Source organism: Coregonus clupeaformis, chromosome 29 (assembly GCF_020615455.1).
Source record: "Coregonus clupeaformis isolate EN_2021a chromosome 29, ASM2061545v1, whole genome shotgun sequence".
NCBI classification, from domain to species: Eukaryota; Metazoa; Chordata; class Actinopteri; order Salmoniformes; family Salmonidae; genus Coregonus; species Coregonus clupeaformis.
The window spans coordinates 58,552,523-58,571,798 of record NC_059220.1 but is presented as its reverse complement, the minus strand read 5'-3'; the positions used below and the strand labels follow the sequence as shown (position 1 = coordinate 58,571,798).

The 19,276-nt window shown below is 44.9% G+C and overlaps 3 protein-coding genes across 8 annotated transcripts in view; 2 read left to right on the top strand and 1 right to left on the bottom strand.

Annotated features, from left to right (window-relative positions):
* The window catches only part of LOC121576725 (protein NDRG4), a 30,665-nt gene extending 19,540 nt beyond the window's left edge, over positions 1–11,125 (top strand). For 4 of the 6 annotated variants that reach the window (XM_041890111.2, XM_041890113.1, XM_041890115.1 and 1 more), the window contains 12 exons: positions 136–198; positions 585–645; positions 761–847; positions 1,030–1,086; positions 1,252–1,355; positions 1,491–1,547; positions 1,713–1,764; positions 5,078–5,125; positions 5,312–5,347; positions 5,706–5,757; positions 6,865–6,903; positions 8,085–11,125. In XM_041890111.2, coding sequence (XP_041746045.1) covers positions 136–198; positions 585–645; positions 761–847; positions 1,030–1,086; positions 1,252–1,355; positions 1,491–1,547; positions 1,713–1,764; positions 5,078–5,125; positions 5,312–5,347; positions 5,706–5,757; positions 6,865–6,903; positions 8,085–8,233 — 805 coding nt within the window. In that variant the 3' untranslated portion in view covers positions 8,234–11,125. The remainder of the gene's footprint in view (positions 1–135; positions 199–584; positions 646–760; positions 848–1,029; positions 1,087–1,251; positions 1,356–1,490; positions 1,548–1,712; positions 1,765–5,077; positions 5,126–5,311; positions 5,348–5,705; positions 5,758–6,864; positions 6,904–8,084) is intronic. The other 2 variants (XM_041890112.1, XM_041890117.2) reach the window with 1 other exon arrangement.
* Positions 11,126–11,254: 129 nt separating this feature from the next.
* On the bottom strand, positions 11,255–13,737 carry LOC121576724 (olfactomedin-4). The gene is made up of 5 exons (XM_041890110.2): positions 13,568–13,737; positions 13,284–13,409; positions 12,596–12,814; positions 12,232–12,385; positions 11,255–12,145 (listed from the first exon to the last, which is right to left on the bottom strand). The coding sequence occupies exons 1-5, from the start codon at positions 13,625–13,627 to the stop codon at positions 11,313–11,315; spliced, it is 1,392 nt and encodes a 463-aa protein (XP_041746044.2). The 5' UTR covers positions 13,628–13,737; the 3' UTR covers positions 11,255–11,312.
* Positions 13,738–19,120: 5,383 nt separating this feature from the next.
* Positions 19,121–19,276, top strand: part of LOC121577289 (olfactomedin-4-like) — a 1,635-nt gene continuing 1,479 nt past the window's right edge. Inside the window, exon 1 of the mRNA XM_041891055.1 lies at positions 19,121–19,276. This exon is cut by the window's right edge and continues 31 nt beyond it. The gene's annotated coding sequence lies outside the window, so the exon portion shown is untranslated.

Genomic DNA, 19,276 nt, shown 5'->3' with positions numbered 1-19,276 from the left:
ATATGCATGTTTCCACACACCTCTGTTGTTGTATTGTATTGACTGGAATATGCATATAGACAAGAATTTCTACAATGCTGTCTCTCTCTTCCGTGTGACTGTTTAACTAAAGGTCTCCACCTTACCTCTCCACAGGTACCAGTACCCCACCATGGACCAGCTGGCAGGCATGTTGCCCAGCGTAGTGCAGCACTTTGGGTGAGTGGGCCTCCCCTTCCTCTCTTTCCTAGTAAACAGTACATTCATCATCCATACACTCTTAGAAAAAAGGGTTCCAAAAGGGTTATTCTGCTGTCCCCATAGGAGAACCCTTTTTGGTTCGAGGTAGAACCCTTTTTGGTTCGAGGTAGAACCCTTTTTGGTTCCAGGTAGAACATTTTTTGGTTCCATATAGAACCCTCTGTGTAAAGGGTTCCACATGGAACTCAAAAGGGTTCTACCTGGAACCAAAAAGGGTTCTACCTCGAAGAACCCTTTTAGGTTCTAGATAGCACCTTTTTTTATAAGAGTGTATTGTTGAACTTTGAATGAATTAATACAACTGATAAACCTGTAAAGTAATTCAAACCATTCTCATTTTCCAGATTCAAGAGCATTTTGGGCATTGGAGTTGGAGCTGGTGCCTACATCCTGGCCAAATTTGCTGTAAGTCATACCCTGTTATTGTTCTTTGCTTGTCCACATATTTCATATTTTTGTTGCCTGATAATGATCCCAAGTGTATCTAACATAACACACCCCTGCTCTGCTCTGTCCTCAGCTGATCTTCCCTGATCTGGTGGAGGGCCTGGTGCTGCTCAACATCGACCCCAACGGGAAGGGATGGATCGATTGGGCCACCGGCAAGGTAGCAGATACTGCACCTCTGTGACAAACACGTAAACAGAGTTACCTTTAAAGCAGCCATTTTATCCCAACTATCAAAATGGCTGCTCTTGTTGCAATGGGTGCAAGGCAATAATCTCTCTCTTTCCTCCTCTCTCTCTCTCTCTCTCTCTCCCTCTCTCTCTTTCTCTTCTTCCTCTCCAGCTGTCTGGGCTCACCAGTGCTCTTCCAGACACTGTGCTGCCCCACCTCTTTAGCCAGGTGAGCTCTCAGTCCAGATAAATTGTTACCCACCTACAACAGTTGGTGGCAACACATAGTACTACATACAACAACAACACTAGCCTACAGGGTTTTTATGCTCATAAACCTTTCAGAGACACCAGTCTCTCAGTCTACATGTGTTAATAGTTGATTGTTGTACAGGAGGAGCTGATGAACAACACAGAGCTGGTCCAGAGCTACCGTCAACAGATCAACAACACCGTCAACCAGGTCAACCTGCAGCTCTTCTGGAACATGTACAACAGGTAACACACACACACACACACTTCAGAATGTGTGTGTGTGTGTGTGTGTGTGTGGCAGATGGGGAGATGGGGAGAGTTCTATATTCTGTGAGAGAATGTAAGCAGTGTGTCTCACAGTTCTCTTCTCCTTCTCAGCCGTAGGGATCTGGAGATGAACCGCACCGGGACCATCATCAATGCCAAGACCCTGAAGTGAGTCTCTCTACTACACTAGTCCATTCTCTATGGTTCTTCATGTCATTGGCTAATAGTGTTTAGGTACCCTTATCGTTCATAACAGGTTACTGGGATTAGCCATGTTTACTGTTTGTGTATGTGTGTTTGTGTTGTTTGCTGATCTATGGTCTGTGTTTCTAGGTGCCCTGTCATGCTGGTTGTTGGTGACAACGCTCCAGCTGAGGAGGGAGTGGTGAGTCCTTTTCCTTCTGTTATTCCGCTCCTTATTCCTTCTCTCCATTTCTATCTCTTCCTTCTCTACCTCCCTACTCCCTCCCTCTCTCCCTGTCTCACCTCCCTCTCTCCCTGTCTCACCTCCCTCTCTCCCTGTCTCACCTCCCTCTCTCCCTGTCTCACCTCCCTCTCTCCCTGTCTCACCTCCCTCTCTCCCTGTCTCACCTCCCACTCTCCCTGTCTCACCTCCCTCTTTCCCTGTCTCACCTCCCACTCTCCTTGTCTCACCTCCCTCTCTCCCTGTCTCACCTCCCTCTCTCCCTGTCTCACCTCCCTCTCTCCCTGTCTCACCTCCCACTCTCCCTGTCTCACCTCCCTCTCTCCCTGTCTCACCTCCCTCTCTCCCTGTCTCACCTCCCTCTCTCCCTGTCTCACCTCCCACTCTCCCTGTCTCACCTCCCTCTCTCCCTGTCTCACCTCTCTCTCTCCCTGTCTCACCTCCCACTCTCCCTGTCTCACCTCCCTCTCTCCCTGTCTCACCTCCCTCTCTCCTTGTCTCACCTCCCTCTCTCCCTGTCTCACCTCCCACTCTCCCTGTCTTACCTCCCTCTCTCCCTGTCTCACCTCCCACTCTCCATGTCTCACCTCCCTCTCTCCCTGTCTCACCTCCCTCTCTCCCTGTCTCAACTCCCTCCCTCCCTGCCTCCTCTCCATCCCCTCCCCCCCTCCTTCCCACCTCTATTGTGGCTCTGTGCAGCACTTGGCATGCTGAGAGGTAAATGTTTGCCCTCACTGAGAGAAACAGAAGCAGGTCAGTAAATTTAGGAAAGATTGAATGATGGGAGGAGGGGATGGGAAGGAGATAGGAGAGGAGTAGAATGAGAGGTTATACAACCTTGTTAGGGAGGGAGGGAGTGAGGGAGATATGACAGATGGAGGTCACTTTAATATTTGATGCTATTTGGTGTGAAGCACCCTGCTGCTCATTTCATCTGGAGAGAGAGAGAGAGAGAGAGAGAGAGAGAGAGAGAGAGAGAGAGAGAGAGAGAGAGAGAGAGAGAGAGAGAGAGGAGAGAGAGAGAGAGAGAAGAGAAGAGAGAGAGAGAGAGAGAGAGAGAGAGAGAGAGAGAGAGAGAGAGAGAGAGAGAGAGAGAGAGAGAGAGAGAGAGAGAGAGAGAGAGAGAGGAAAAACAGAGATATGACAGGTGGAGGTCACTTTAATATTTGATGCTATTTGGTGTGAAGCACCCTGCTGCTCATTTCATCTGGAGAGAGAGAGAGACAGAAACAGAGAGAGAGAGAGAGTGTGAAAGAGAGAGACACACAGAGAGTCCCCAACCAAGGAGGGCATACAGCAGCACCTAGATCTTCTGCACAGATTCTGTCAGACCTGGGCCCTGACAGTAAATCTCAGTAAGACAAAAATAATCCAGTTGACCAGGACCACATATACTGGTCCAGTTGACCAGGACCACATATACAAATTCCATCTAGACACCGTTGCCCTAGAGCACACAAAAAAACGATACATACCTTGGCCTAAACATCAGCGCCACAGGTAACTTCCATAAAGCTGTGAACAATCTGAGAGACAAGGCAAGAAGGGCCTTCTATGCCATCAAAAGGAACATAAAATTTGACATACCAATTTGGATCTGGCTAAAAATACTTGAATCAGTTATAGAACCCATTGCCCTTTATGGTTGTGAGGTTTGGGGTCCACTCACCAACCAAGAATTCACAAAATGGGACAAACACCAAATTGAGACTCTACATGCAGAATTCTGCAAAAATATCCTCTGTGTACAACATTAAACACAAAATAATGCATGTAGAGCAGAATTAGGCCGATACCCGCTAATGATCAAAACCACCTAAAAGGAAGCGATTCCCAAACCTTCCATAACAAAACCATCACCTACAAAGAGATTAACCTGGAGAAGAGTCCCCTAAGCAAGCTGGTCCTGGGGCTCTATTCACAAACACAAACAAACCCCACAGAGTCCCAGGACAGCAACACAATTAGACCCAACCAAATCATGAGAAAACGAAGAGATAATTACTTGACACATTGGAAAGAATTAACAAAAAATACAGAGAAAACTAGAATGCTATTTGGCCCTAAACAGAGAGTACACAGTGGCAGAATACCTGACCACTGTGACTGACCCAAACTTAAGGAAAGCTTTGACTATGTACAGACTCAGTGAGCATTGCCTTGCTATTGAGAGAGGCCGCCATAGGCAAAACTGGCTCTCAAGAGAAGACATGCTATGTGCACACTGCCCACAAAATGAGGTGGAAACTGAGCTGCACTTCCTAACCTCCATATTAGAGACATATATTTCCCTCAGATCCCAAAGAATTAGAAAACAAACTCAATTTTGATAAACTCCCATATCTATTGGGTAAAATACCACAGTGTACCATCACAGCAGCAAGATTTGTGACCTGTTGCCACAAGAAAAGGGCAACCAGTGAAGAACAAACACCATTGTAAATACAACCCATATTTATGTTGATTTATTTTCCCTTTTGTACTTTAACTATTTGCACAAAATATGACATTTGAAATGTCTTTATTCTTTTGGAACTTTTGTAAGTGTAATGTTTACTGTTAATTTGTATCGTTTATTTCACTTTTGTTTATTATCTACTTCACTTGCTTTGACAATGTTAACATATGTTTCCCATGCCAATAAAGCCCTTAAATTGTATTGAATTGAGACACAGAGAGAGACACAGAGAGAGACACAGAGATAGTCAGAGAGAGAGTCAGAGAGAGAGAGAGAGAGAGAGAGAGAGAGAGAGAGAGAGAGAGAGAGAGAGAGAGAGAGAGAGAGAGAGAGAGAGAGAGAGAGAGAGAGAGAGAGAGAGAGAGAGAGAGAGAGAGAGAGAGAGAGAGAGAGAGAGAGAGAGAGAGAGAGAGAGATTAAAAACAGATGGAGGTCACTTTAATATTTAATGCTATTTGATGTGTGAAGAACCCTGCTGCTCATTTCATCTTTAGAGAGAGAGGGGGAGAATGAGAGAGAAAGAGGATAGAGGGCCAGGGACCTGTTTTGACCTAGAAACCCACATATGTACACACCCCTGGTTGTGACTTCACAGCCTCCTCTATTGTGTGTTGGAATGACTGATCACTGCAGCAGACTACATTATCTGGGTAATCCCTCCCTCCCTGCTCCCCCGCCTCCCTCCAAGCATCTCTTTCATTCACAACATCTACATCCCTGAAATCCTACTGATTTCAAGTTTTTTTTATGTGGTAATGTTAATATCCAAGCAAATTGGCCCTCGTTATTTAATATGTTGTTGTTGTTTTTCTCAAGGTCGAATGCAATTCCAAACTTGACCCAACCAACACCACCTTCTTAAAGGTATGAGTGTAAAGTAATGTTGAAGATTATTAGTCTTTATTGGATTGTCTTTATTGATTCAAATAATTAAGTAATTTGTTAATTATTTTGATTTTACATGCTGTAGTTTGTTAAACCATTTGAAATAAAGATATTGTATAGTTACTAACTATGGTTCTGTCCCTGTTCTCCCCTGTTGTGCTTCAGATGGCTGACTCTGGTGGACTCCCTCAGCTCACACAGGTCAGAACACTGCCTTCAGATGGCCCTCTGTGTCTTCTCATCACACATTCAAATACCTCTTCCTCTCTGCCCCACCTCCATTTCCCCCTTACTTGATCCAGTTTCTCTTCTGACACAACTCTCAGATGACCCCTAACTTCCTCTTTAAAATGCCCCTCTAACCTCTCTATATGGGGCCTCCCTATAACCCTCTACTGACCCTCAAGTTCCTTTTTTATAAACCATTCTGCCACCATGAGAGGGTTGTCTCTATAGCACTCACCACAGCACTCCTCAGAGATCATTGACCTCATCTGGGTTCAGGGTTACACAGAGTCTCAGGAGGTCAAGTTTCTTACCACACTCTCCTGTTTTATAGCCTGGAAAACTGTCCGAAGCATTCAAGTACTTCCTCCAGGGGATGGGCTACAGTAAGTATCTAGAAGCAGATTACAATCATTTGTCACATATGAGTGAGTGTATGAGACTGTGTGTGTGGGTTTGTGGTCTTTCAGAAACTAGGCATCACTACCCTGACTGAGTTTATCTCTTCATTCAATATAACACATTAGATCTGGTAAAAGATAATACAAACAAAAAAACATTTTCTATTATTTTCTTTGTTCCATCATCTTTGAAATGAAAGAGAAAGGACACAATATAATATTGCAGTTAAGGCACAATTTAGATTTTGGCCACTAGATAGAAGCAGTGTGTGTGTGCAAAGTTTTAGATTGATCCAGTGAAGCATTGCAATACTGGACTATTTTGTATCAAGTCTGCCCAAATGTGCCGAATTGGTCAATTTATACATTTTCAAGTACATAACTATAGAGAACATACAAAAATGATATGGTAATACAAAATGTAAGTTTACACACTCCCAGGAATGTCATATATGATGGATCATTAGCTTATACACTAACTTTCACACATCTAGATGGCCGGGTGGGGTGGGTGTGGAGCCAGAGACAGCAGGGGTTCAAACTGTAGAAACCAGTTCCTACATTTGAATATAAAAATGGATTTTATCAAACAAAACTATGCTACATTTTATCTCTGGGACTATTGGGATGACAAATCAGAGAAAGATTACTGAATATAAGTACATTATTTACCGTCAGAGGTGAATGTATCAAACCAGTTGCCGTGATACGTTTGTTGTTGTGCACTCTCCTAAAACAATAGCATGGTGTTTTTTCACTGTAATAGCTACTGTAAATTGGACAGTGCAGTTAGATTAACAAGAATTTAAGCTTTCTGCCCATATAAGACATGTCTATGTCCTGGAAAGTTTGCTGTTACTTACAACAGTCATGCTAATCACAATAGCGCACGTTAGCTCAACCATCCTGTATATGGGACACCGTACCCGTAGAGGTTAGACACTCTCTGTACGTTGCGTTGTTCTGAATGTGAGATAGTGTTCTGACTGTGTTGTGAATACGTTGTGAATATGTTGTTTGGTGTGATGGGATGTCTATTGCAGGGACCTGTGTTGTGTTAATCTTGCCCTCTGTTTTCCTGCCTTCTCTCAGTTGCGTATGTGAAGGATCGGAGGTTGAGTGGAGGGCCAGGTACTTCCTGTTTGCTGTTCACCTCTGACCTCTGACCTCCTCTCTTCTTCCCCTACATGAGATGTGCAGTGATGATGCTCTGATCACACATCTTCCTTTTGACTTATTAAAAAATGTTCTTTGTTTTAGCATTTGATTTCTGGTCTTTGGCAATCTTAAAGATTTTATTACATTTTGTATTTATATTCTAAATGCGTTTTTCCTCAGCCTAAGGAAAAATATGCTATTGTTACTTTTTTCCCATCCCTGCCATTGCATTCCTTATCTTGCTCTTTGCATGGCATACAGTTAATTATGATCCAGTGTTGAACACTCATTGGCACATTGGAGTGTCCAAGTGAAGCAACTTTTTGAGAAATGTTTGCATGGAAACAACTAGGATAGAACTGGCCATATTTTAAAAGGATAATTATAGCCAATAGGCATGTTTTGCAAATATCTGCTTTTGCTGCAGCTAAGTGGATGAGCATCCCAATGCATGTGCACTGGGATTATGTGCCTCAATGGAAAACAAACCTTCAGACTGAGCTCCCAAAGTGTTAGAACTACCACTTCCCAAGTTGGAGATTTTTGGTAATTGTTACACAAGGTTCATGTTCTCCATGCAATAAAATGGTCATAGCTCTCCTCTAAGACAATTGCAAAATCTTCACAGATATGTTCAGGAACAGAATAGTGCTTGTAGGAGGGGGAGCTGACGGAGATCAACTCCTCTGCAGCGTTCAGACTTTCCTCGCAGTCCCACTGCATGGTTCTGCTGTACTGTAGCAGGGTGAATGTGCCTGCATGCAGAGTTGCAGGCACATGTTGATGGCTTTACATAAACTCTCAAGCATCCATAGCTAGCAGGAATGTTTGTTACAGCTAGCTGCTTTGCCGCATTAGCGGCTCAGGTGTTACTTTTCAGTTTACACATTGGCATGTTGTCCCATATCTCCCAGCGGTTAGCACATATTGACTTAGCTTTGCTGTTGTTTAAATGCAAATCTTGTCTTCCCCTATTTTGTTCTCTCTCTCTCTCTCTCTCTCTCTCTCTCTCTCTCTCTCTCTCTCTTATCAACTCTCTCTCTATCTCTCTCTCTCTCTCTCTCTCTCTCTCTATCTCTCTCTATCTCTCTCTCTCTCTCTCTCTCTCTCTCTCTCTCTCTCTCTCTCTCTCTCTCTCTCTCTCTCTCTCTCAGTGCCCTCTGCCAGTATGACCCGTCTGGCCCGCTCCCGGACGGCCTCCCTGACCAGTGGCAGCTCCATTGAGAGCTCTCGTATCCGGGGTTTTACACACTCTGACAGCAACGAGGGCCAGGTCAGCCACACCATGGAGGTGTCTTGCTGAACCCCTACACACACACAGACAGACAGACGTGGGTTGGAGATAGGGACGGATAGAAAGAGAGAGAGCGATAGGAGTTTCTACTTTGAAATGGTTAGTGGAGGGTGTCTTCTCTATCTATCTCTCTATGTCTTTGTCGTAGTATTACCCAAAATCCCTCAGTATTTGACTACTTCTGCCACCCCCTCACCTCACTATAAAAATTGACACCAACGTATTACTCTTCCCCTTAAACTTCGTAAGTAGTTTTGGTTTAGTGTCATTTATGTTTTGCTCAGTGTCTCCTCTCCCTTTGCCTTTTCCCTGCTCCTCCTGCCCCTCCCTCTCCCCCTTCCTCCCTCCACTCAGACCCTGAGCCCCATTTGCCCCCTGCCCCCCTCCTCCCTCCACTCAGACCCTGAGCCCCATTTGCCCCCTGCCACCCTCCTCCCTCCACTCAGACCCTGAGCCCCATCTGCCCTCTGGCACCCCTCCACTCAGACCCCTCCCACACTCATCCGCTTGTCTGCTGACAATCTCTATGAGGTGATCAATGATGGTAGTTAAGTGGGTTGTATGTAGTCAGTGAAAGTAGTTGGTCATTGGAGAAAAGACATGCTAGCAACAGGACATTTTGTTGTAGTTGGTACTATTCTTGCTCTTTGTCTTGAACGATAGGACAGCAGAGATTATGAGCTTTTGTCTGGGAGGTCCCAGATTTGACAGAAAGCAGCACACAGCCTATTATATTTTAGAGGGTTTTACATCACACAGTGGATATGCCTCTCTCTACCTGAAGGATGCATCTGTGTCGAAGGCAATATATTATTATTCCCACTCCACATCCCATGCGGTTTTCCCATGGATTGTCATGCAGAAGCATAAATGAACATAGTGTGATTCTATATACCCATATGATTCCACTAGTAGGAGCATCCATTCCTATATAGTTAGTGTGGCCACGGTGATCTCCACCTCCCCAACATGGAAGTGGTTCTGCTGAGGATCGGTTCTTAGTGGTCTCCCAAATGACAATCATACTTTGACCCAAACCAAACCAGACCTAGGAGCTGAGGCAGAACCCGTTAGATCTGAGATGTTCTTCTCTCATGTCAGCACCACAGGACGGGACTACAGCTGGCCTCTCCTTCTGCAGCACTCAGCCCCACACAGAGAATATACCAAAGCTATACACACACTTACCTATGAGGGCTGGACTCTGTAAGGGAACCGAGCCAAAGTCTATCGGCACTTCTTGACACAGTAGCACAAAACACACGCATGTCCACACAAACGTATGCATGCATGCATGCACGCACGCACACACAAACACACTGTCAATGTGTCACAGTAAATGTGCCATCACAAAACAAATGTTATTGTATTTACATCCATACCCGTGCATAACTTACATAGATAATGAATAACCTAACACCCCACAGACCTCTTTTTCCCCCATGATATTGAGCTGGAATAATAGTCGTTGTTACTGGAGAGGCTAGGTGTGTGCTGCTAGCTGCTGTGATGGACTACCCATTGAGTCAGGCTAGTCCTTTGAGGAGGAACTGGGGTCCCTGACAATTTGCACAGTAATAACTTTCTACATTCTATTTGCATTCCTTATGTTCAGTAACAACTACTCCCTGTCATCTATTTGAATGTCAATCTCTCCGTTTCCCCCGACAGGGGTGAAGTGGGATAAATACTACTGCAGGGGTGCTTCCTGGGACTGTCTGTAAGGGGCAGGGCTTTTTTGGAGCCCGTTGCTCCAAGCTCAGAATGTAAGGCAACACCCACCCCCAACCACCTCAAACCAAAACCACAAGGTGCCCCGCCCCTCACAGACACATCCAGTCGCCCCAAAAGGGCTATCAGCTGAGGTCACTTTTCTGTTCATAGTGCTGCCTAGCAACAGTGTACCAATGTGCAAGGGACCCCAAGGGGGATGTAGGGAAGATTGTAGGAAAGAGGAATTAATTAATTAATTAATAGCTTTATCTGACAAAGAGCGAGGGATGAGGACAGATTCTATCTGGATGAATTTGTGAAGATGCAGAGAGTGTGAGAGCGACGGGTCTACAAAATGTCCTGAAAGGGGGATAATAGCGGGGTGATAAAACATGTAAAAGGGGGTATGAAAATGGGGCTTCGGTGAGAGGATATTGGGACTAGTCAGAACAACAAACACTCCTTTATCCTCCAATCTGTTTGCACGCACCTGAGTGTGATATTCAAACCTGTGGTCATGCATTTTCTCTCTGTAAGACTACTGTTGCTGTCAGCTCTGAGCGGACCTGATTTTGCCCCCTTCCTCAGTCTCATACATACTGCCTGGGGGGCCCTGAATGTAATTTGTCCCATTGAAGTGCTGTACAGTATAGGCAAAGTGCCCCCTTCCACCCACCACCATTACCCACTAGGGCTTGTCCCTGCTATCCTGACCCCCCTACCTTACCTCCTACTAACTCTTCCAAGAGAACCCCCATCCTTCCAGGTCCTCCTTGCACTGTAGATACTCACTGTTTTTAGAGCAGGTTAACTGAAAGAGCACTCCAACACTATTGTATTGTGACATTTCAGCATTTTGGTTCCTCTTTCCTTGAGTTCCTCTTTTTATATAACAATAGAATTGAGTTTTCTTTGGTATTATTGGTACTTGTGTATTATTATTATTATTACAGTGTTATTGATTGATTTATATTGAGCAATATGTTGTTTTCTGACTGTTTGGTTTCGTGGGAGTCTCCACAACATTGTTTCTGTTCACAGAGATAGTAGGATTGACTCTTACCTGCTTCGTCATAAAATGTGAAATGTAAAGTTTAAATGTATATATATAGATATACACTGTAAGCTGTCTCTGTCCATGTATTGAACATGTAATGAAAACAAATAAAGACTGTCAGCATAGAGTCACATGTTTAGTCAGTGAATTTCTTTGCAACACTGGTTTTATAAAAAATGTCAAAATTCACTATTTGTTTTTCTCTTGCTTCCACCGATACTGGATGTGTTAAAGATATGTACACAACAAAATACACACTGTCAAGTGAGCAATAAACACTTTTTATTTAGATGAGACTCAAATGTTGATGTATATAGTTTACCCAAAATGAACCTTGTAGGAAACAACCATCGAATCACTGTAGGCATACAGCATGTGGTCAACGGGGCTGTAGTTGAGGGACTGGATGTTGGTGGACATTTTCTTGATCTCTATACCGATGTCATATCGCTCCCGGCCGCTCACAGTATCAAAGGAGTAGAAGATCTCCTCAGCTTCCTTATTCAGGTACCGCGTGGCGTAGAGCACACCGCACGCCATAAAGGTGTTGGTCACAGCACGCTTGTGAGCTGAAGTGGTCCAGGTCCGGCCTAGTGTGGGAGGACTGCCAGGGATCACCTCAGCGAGGACCAGGTTACCAAAGTTATCAGGGGTGCTGTAGATCACCCAGACACCAGACTCATCAGTAGCCAGGTCCATGTCAGTGTAACCGTAGCAAGCATCCAGATGGCAGAAGTTGAACTTGCTGTTGAACCCAGTACCTTTGGGCAGAACCATGGGGGTGACCGTTTTGGCGGTGATGTTGAAACGGCAGACAGCGTCCTTGTTGTAGCAGTTATAGTAGAGGGCGTCCCCGTACATGACAACGTTAGGCCCCTGGATGGTGTTGGTGGTGGGGTTGGAGGAGTGAATCACCACACTTCCTGGAACACTGACCCCCACAACCAGAGAGCTCAGGCTGCTATAAAGTCTCACAAAGTTAGAGAACACATTGCTTGAAGTCAAAGGCACTATCCAAAACCAGCTCTCCTTCCCTGCAGCAGGTTTGGGGTCGCGACCCCAGGAGCCATAATGATATGCGGCGGCATATTCAGTAACTGAATATGTGTTGGGACCAGTCACGCTCCGGAGGCGGCCCAGGGGACAGTTTCCTACATGAGACACAGAATGAACATGATGACAGTGTCAAAAATTTCAATACAGGCATTGCTGTGGGAGAATGCATGAGGAGACGAACCAGGTGCAGGTTCAGGGGGTGGGGCAGTAGGATGGTTGCCGTTCTTGCACTGGTCTAGGTCCCTCCTCAGACGTTTGTTAACCTCCTTTCCCCTGACCACCTGCATGTTGTCAAATTTCTCCAGCTTCCCCATCTCTTCTTTAAGCTCCTGCAGCTGGGAAGAAGAGCATCTGACCATTCCTCAATACACATAGTCAAACTGAGGATCCACGCTTCTCTACAACGCCTCTAAACTCATACTATATATGGTAGTCATACATGTTCATATATAATGTAACTATAATGGCATGCCCATTGCTAAGGTAAAGTATTTTAGGCAACTTCTTGAGTAAAATAGAGTTTGATCTCCAGTGAAGCTCCTTACCTGTTCAGCAGTGTCTGCGTTGAGGCGTTGGTGGCTGTGAGTGGTACTGTTGAGTTTGGCGATGAGCTGCTGGATCTCAGACAGTTCATTCTCTATGACCTGAAGAGACACTGTCCCGTACAGAGCCCCATCGTCCTCCTGCTCCAGCACTGACACATCAGCCTCCAGCTGAGGTAGACGCCTCTTCAGACCCAGCAACAGACCCTCCACCTCCATAGTCTAAAGGTGAACAGGAGATACACTCTTTGAAAAAATTGTACTATCTAGAACCTAAAAGGGTTCTTCGGCTGTCGCCATTGCCTTTGAAGAACCCTTGTTAGTTCCAGATAGAACCCTTTTGGTTCCAAGTAGAACTGTTTTGGGTCCCATGTAGAACCCTTTCCACAGCATGGAACCCAAAATGCTTATACCTGGAACCAAAAATGATTTTACCTGAAACCAAAAAGGGTTCTCCTATGGGGACAGCCGAATAACCTTTTTGGAACCTTTTTTTCTAAGAGTACACTATTACTTTCTTTACTTTTATACACAATGAAATGATGTGGAATATCTGCTTCTTCTTCATCTTCTTTTATTCACAATGAAATGATGTGAAATATCAGAGATTTGTTTCTCACTATTTATTTGTAGTAATTGTTTTAGAGAAAGTGGGAATTTAGAAATAGGATTTCAGAAGCCTGTCTCTTACCTGCTGTGGAGTGATGTTTTTAGTGCACTTTGAGGCACTGTTCTCTACAGTCTGCAGCTTGTCATGAGGGAAGGGGTGCTCAGAGTTCTTCAGGTTACACACACAATCACTGGGCGAAGACTGGGCCTGTGAAGTGGGAGAAATGAGAGAGCAAACAATATTAAAGTACACACCTGCAGAACATTATTGACATTTATTTTTCAAAGATTCTGCTGTTGCTCTATTGTTCCTACATGTCATATAGACAACATATATTCTGGGCTGAGCAGGACAGTAGTCCTTACCTGAGGGAGGATGGAGACAAGTCCAGTGATCATCAACGTGAACACCAGAGAGGACTTCATGTTTGGCCAGACGACAGAGTGGATGTGAGACCAGTTGCTCTAAGACCCATGTAAATATGAGCGGGGATCTGAGACTCTCGCTGGTGCAATAAGACAGAAGGCACATGGTGTGTGGTCTGATGAGAATAATGGTAAGAGAAGAAAAAGAGGGAAGAAAGAATGATGAGAATGTCATTTTTTGAGTATGTTTTGTGTGTGGTAGGGACAAAATCAGGAACAGAAACTAAACATGTTCGTGTGACATGGCCAGTGGTGGAAAAAGTACCCCATTTTCATATTTGAGTAAAAGTAAAGATACCTTAACAGAAAATTACTAAAGTAAAAGTGAAAGTCACCCAGTAAAACACAACTTAAGTAAAAGTCTAAAATAATTTGGTTTTAAATATACTTAAGTATCAAAAGTAAATGTAGTTGCTAAAATATACTTAAGTATCAAAAGTAAAACTAAAAGTATAAATAATTTCAAATTCCTTATATAAAGCAAACCAGACGGCATCATTTTTCTTGTTTTTTTTAAATGTACGGATAGCCAGGGGCATGCTCTACCACTCAGACGTCATTTACAAACGAAGCATGTGTTGAGTGAGTCCACCAGATCAGAGGCAGTAGGGATGACCAGGGATGTTCTCTTGATAAGTGTGTGAATTAGACAATTTCCTGTCCTGCTAAGCATTCAAAATGTAATGAGTTCTTTTGGGTGTCAGGGAAAATGTATGGAGTAAAAAGTACATCATTTTAGGAATGTAGTAAAAGTTGTCAAAAATATAAATAGTAAAGTCAAGTACAGATACCCCAAAAAACTACTTAAGTAGTACTTTCAAGTATTTTTACTTAAGTACTTTACACCACTGGACATGGCAACTACAGTGCTATGAAAAAGTATTTGCCCCCTTTCTAATTTTCTCTACTTTTGCATATTTGTGATACTGAATGTTATCAGATCTTCAACCAAAACCTAATATTAGATAGAAGGGAACATAAGTGGGCAGATAACACAACAATTACATATTTATTTTATAAACAAAGTTATGCAACACCCAATTCCCCTGTATGAAAAAGTAATTGCCCCCTTACACTCAATAACTGGTTGTGCCACCTTTAGCTGCAATGACTCCAACCAAATGCTTCCTGTAGTTGTTGATCAGTCTCTCACGTCGCTGTGGAGGAATTTTGGCCCACTCTTCCATTGTCACGCCCTGGCTCTGGGGACTCTAGTATGTTGAGCCAGGGTGTGAGTTTTCATTTGTTTTTCGTTCTAGGTTAGTATTTCTATGTTGGCCAGTGTGGTTCTCAATCAGAGGCAACGTGTATCAGCTGTTGCTTGTTGTCTCTGATTGGGAACCATACTTAGGCAGCCAGTTTTCCCACAGTGTTTGTGGGATCTTGTTCCTGTTTAGGTTTGTGTCTGAACCGAGGACGTCACGTTATCGTTTATTGTTTTGTTCGTGGTATTACTCAATAATAAAGATATGTTCACCTTCCACGCTGCGCCTTGGTCCTCTGTTCCCGACGATCGTGACAGAAGATCCCACCAAGACTGGACCAAGCAGCGTGTCCAGGAGCCATCGCCAGGGAGATCTCTAGCGGATCTCCTTCGCCTCCTCGACTGGGTCAAGCCGTGTGAGGAAGAGAGAGGCTGGACTTGGAAGCAGAAGGGCGAAAGTCTGGCGAGAGACATGGAGGCCTGGTCCACGGGTAGGAGAGACGCCCAGAAAAGTTTTAGGGGGGGGCTCACGCCGTGGACGACGGGGCAGCAGGAGGCCGCCAGGTTACGGGAGTCACTGGTCACCAGGGGGAAAGAGGATGTAGAGGCACGGCGAGAGGTACTGGGGTGTGTTGCCAGTCCGGTCCGGCCTGTTCCTGCCACTCGCACCAAGCCTACGGTGCGCGTCGCCAGCTCGGCCCGGCCTGTTCCTGCTCCCCGCACCAAGCCTGTGGTGCGCGTCGCCAGCCCAGTCCGGCCCATTCCTGCTCCCCCGCACCAAGTCAGTGGTGCGCTTCGTCAGCCCGGTCCGGCCCGCTCCTGCTCCCCGCACCAAGTCAGTGGTGCGTTTCGTCAGCCCGGTCCGGCCCGCTCCTGCTCCCCGCACCAAGTCAGTGGTGCGTTTCGTCAGCCCAGCTCGGCCCGCTCCTGCTCCCCGCACCAAGTCAGTGGTGCGCTTCGTCAGCCCGGTCCAGCCCGCTCCTGCTCCCCGCACCAAGTCAGGGGTGCGTTTTGTCAGCCCGGCTCGGCCCGTTCCTGCTCCCCACACCAAGCCAGTGGTGTGCGTCGTCAGTCCGGCACAGCCCGTGCCTGTTCCACCGGTGCCTGGTTCGGCACGGGTCAGCTGCTTCACGCCGGAGCTAGAGCAATCCGCTCCACCAGTGTGCAGTCCAGCTCCGGTCAGCAGGGCCAGACCGGACCAGGGGTACTTTGGGGGGTTAGAGAGGGAGTGGGGATCATGCCCGGAGCCGGATCCGCCGCCAAGGCGGAGTGCCCACCCGGTCCCTCCCCTGTGGTGTTTGGTTGGCGCGGTCGGAGTCCGCGCCTTTGGGGGTACTGTCACGCCCTGGCTCTGGGGACTCTAGTATGTTGAGCCAGGGTGTGAGTTTTCATTTGTTTTTCGTTCTAGGTTAGTATTTCTATGTTGGCCAGTGTGGTTCTCAATCAGAGGCAACGTGTATCAGCTGTTGCTTGTTGTCTCTGATTGGGAACCATACTTAGGCAGCCAGTTTTCCCACAGTGTTTGTGGGATCTTGTTCCTGTTTAGGTTTGTGTCTGAACCGAGGATGTCACGTTATCGTTTATTGTTTTGTTTGTGGTATTACTCAATAATAAAGATATGTTCACCTTCCACGCTGCGCCTTGGTCCTCTGTTCCCGACGATCGTGACATCCATGCAGAACTGCTTTAACTCAGTGACGTGTGGGTTTTCAAGCATGAACTGCTCGTTTCAAGTCCTGCCACAACATCTCAATTGGGATTAGGTCTTGACTTTGACTAGGCCATTCCAAAACTTCCAATTTGTTGCTTTTTAGCTATTTTAATGTATACTTGATTGTGTGTTTTGGATCATTGTCTTGCTGCATGACCCAGCTGCGCTTCAGCTTCAGTTCACAGACGGATGGTCTGACATTCTCCTGTAGAATTCTCTGATACAGAGCAGAATTCATGGTTCCTTCTATTAAGGCAAGTCGTCCAGGTCCTGAGGCAGCAAAGCATCCCCAAACCATCACACCACCACCACCATGCTTGACCTTTGGTATGATGTTCTTACTGTGGAATGCAGTGTTTGGTTTTCCCCAGGCATTACTGGAACCATGTCATCCAAAAAGTTATACTTTTGAATCATCTGTCCATAGAACGTTCTTCCAAGAGTCTTGATGATCATCCAGGTGCTTTTTGGCAAAATTGAGTCAACTTTTTGGACGCGATGGGTCCCATTATGCCTGGCGAAAACCAAAGCCATTTTAGAGCTAGTGTGGTGTTTAAAGGAGTACCACTTTCCAAATATGAAGTAGTAGTGGGGTTAGCTGGAAAACCATCTGGGGCGAAGGCATTTCCCACTACACAAGACACATAATGCTTGGGTGATTGCATTATTTGAGAATGTTTCCTCAAACTCTGCCTCCAGCTCAGAATCAGTGTAGATATGCTGGTGTGTAAATGTATCCACAGCGCACAAAACATATTTTTAGTGAAATGTGGACCTCAGCAAAGTGGGTTGCGCAGTAAGGGAAATGTGAATTGCACAGAGGTAAAAATATGGAACATTGTTCCTGTCACTGACACCACAACCCCAGGACATGTCCGTATTTTGGTTTGATGGTTTCATAACCTCTGGATTTACATAGACGGAACTGCCTTCTATGGCAAAAGTAGTAACATCTGTGGCTTTGTGCATCTGTGAGTGTGTGTGCTTAAAAGCCAATGTTGTTCCTTTTCATTTCAGTGTGCCATGGGTACTCTAATGCTGACCATGTTCTTGGTCCTGTTGCTCCTGACATCCACTGTGAGTTCTACTCTTTGTCCACACTGCCTGTCTACTGTTTTACGTTTCCTATCTCATCTAATATCTTTTTTAAATTTCCACAGGTTTATGTTCATTGTTATTACAGCAAACCTCAATTGTTCTTATGGTTATGTGCCATTTATTACTTATTTCTAAAGGATTGATAGTATTTTTTGTTGATGTAGGTGTTTTTATTTGGGTGTATGTAAATAGAATAACATGCTTTTCTCTGCATACTGCGCCTGTGTATACAAAGGGTAATGGTGACCCAGCGCATCCCTGGCCTCAAAAAGGATGACTTGTATTCATGCCAGGTGAACAGTATCTAGGCCCAGGGTCTCCAACAGGACCCATTGCAAACTGTCATAAACATAAAGCTCCCAGCTACTATCCAATCAAAGCCACTTTAACATGATCCCACCCCTGGTTAATACATAACATACGAAACGTAGCATATCATACTGAATGGGGTGTCTCAAATTTACATACAGAATAATTCGAAATGCTCTGAGAGCAGGTTGGTCTGTCTGTTTGCTGCATGTATTTGTTGATCACTCCTTATGTAGCCAGATTTGCTAGTACTGATAATGGTCTTGTGGGAAGACTTTCCTCAAAAACCTTCTCAATTAAATATTAACTGCAAAGTAGGCTTACCTGACAGAAAGATATCATGATTATTTGTATCAATTGGGTGGTCATTGTTTTGCAAACTCTCCCATGACATATGCTGCAGCAGTAGGCCTAACAGAAACAATGCTAGACCAATTATTCTCTTTCTAAATGCGCAACTAAAGGGGAATTATACAAATAAATCTAAATTAGTTTTTTTCAGACCTCAAAATTGGCCTTCTGATGTGATTTAAGCACTGACATCCATTTTAATTTTTTCTCTATTAATAATTGTAATATTGAGAGTATAAAAAACAAACAAGGACCCGGTAGAAGAATGTGCCTATTTGAAAGCTATAAAAAGAATAGAAGCTTGCAACATCTATTCTTTTTTTAAAAGTAGCTCTCATGCTAGAAAAGGCTGGAGACCCCTGGTCTGAAGTTCGAGGGGGTACTGCAACTGGTGCAGGACTGTGGAGACTTTTTGCAAAAACTCCAGGCACTGTTAATGTGTGTTAAGTGGGTTAGGTGTGTTACAGTGGGCTATGATTATGTTCTGACATGTTTTCCTGTTCCACAAACAACATAACCCTGGACATATGATCAAAATCAAAATTATGTCTTGCGGTAATCAGTGTGCATTTTAAGTTGATTGATAGTTGAATTTCTCAACTGATTGTTAGGTTATGCTTTCCAAGGAGAGGCTTCCTCAGATCCAGGCAGAGGAGGCTGGTGGGAGGAGCTATAGGAGGACGGGCTCATTGTTGTGGCTGGAATGGAATTAATGGAACGTATCAAGTACATCAAACATATGGAAACCACATTAGTGACTCTGTTCCGTTAATTCCATTTCAGCCATTACAATGAGCCTGTCCTCCTATAGCTCGTCCCACCAGCCTCCACTGGATCCAGGCCACCATTGAGAACATGACAGCTAGCCTGGAGTCATACCAGTACCTGAATGACCAGGGTCTGTACACCTCCCTGCACCTGCGTCAGCTAGTCAAGGAACTGAGGGAGCTGGAGGCTCCATACACCAAGACAAGCC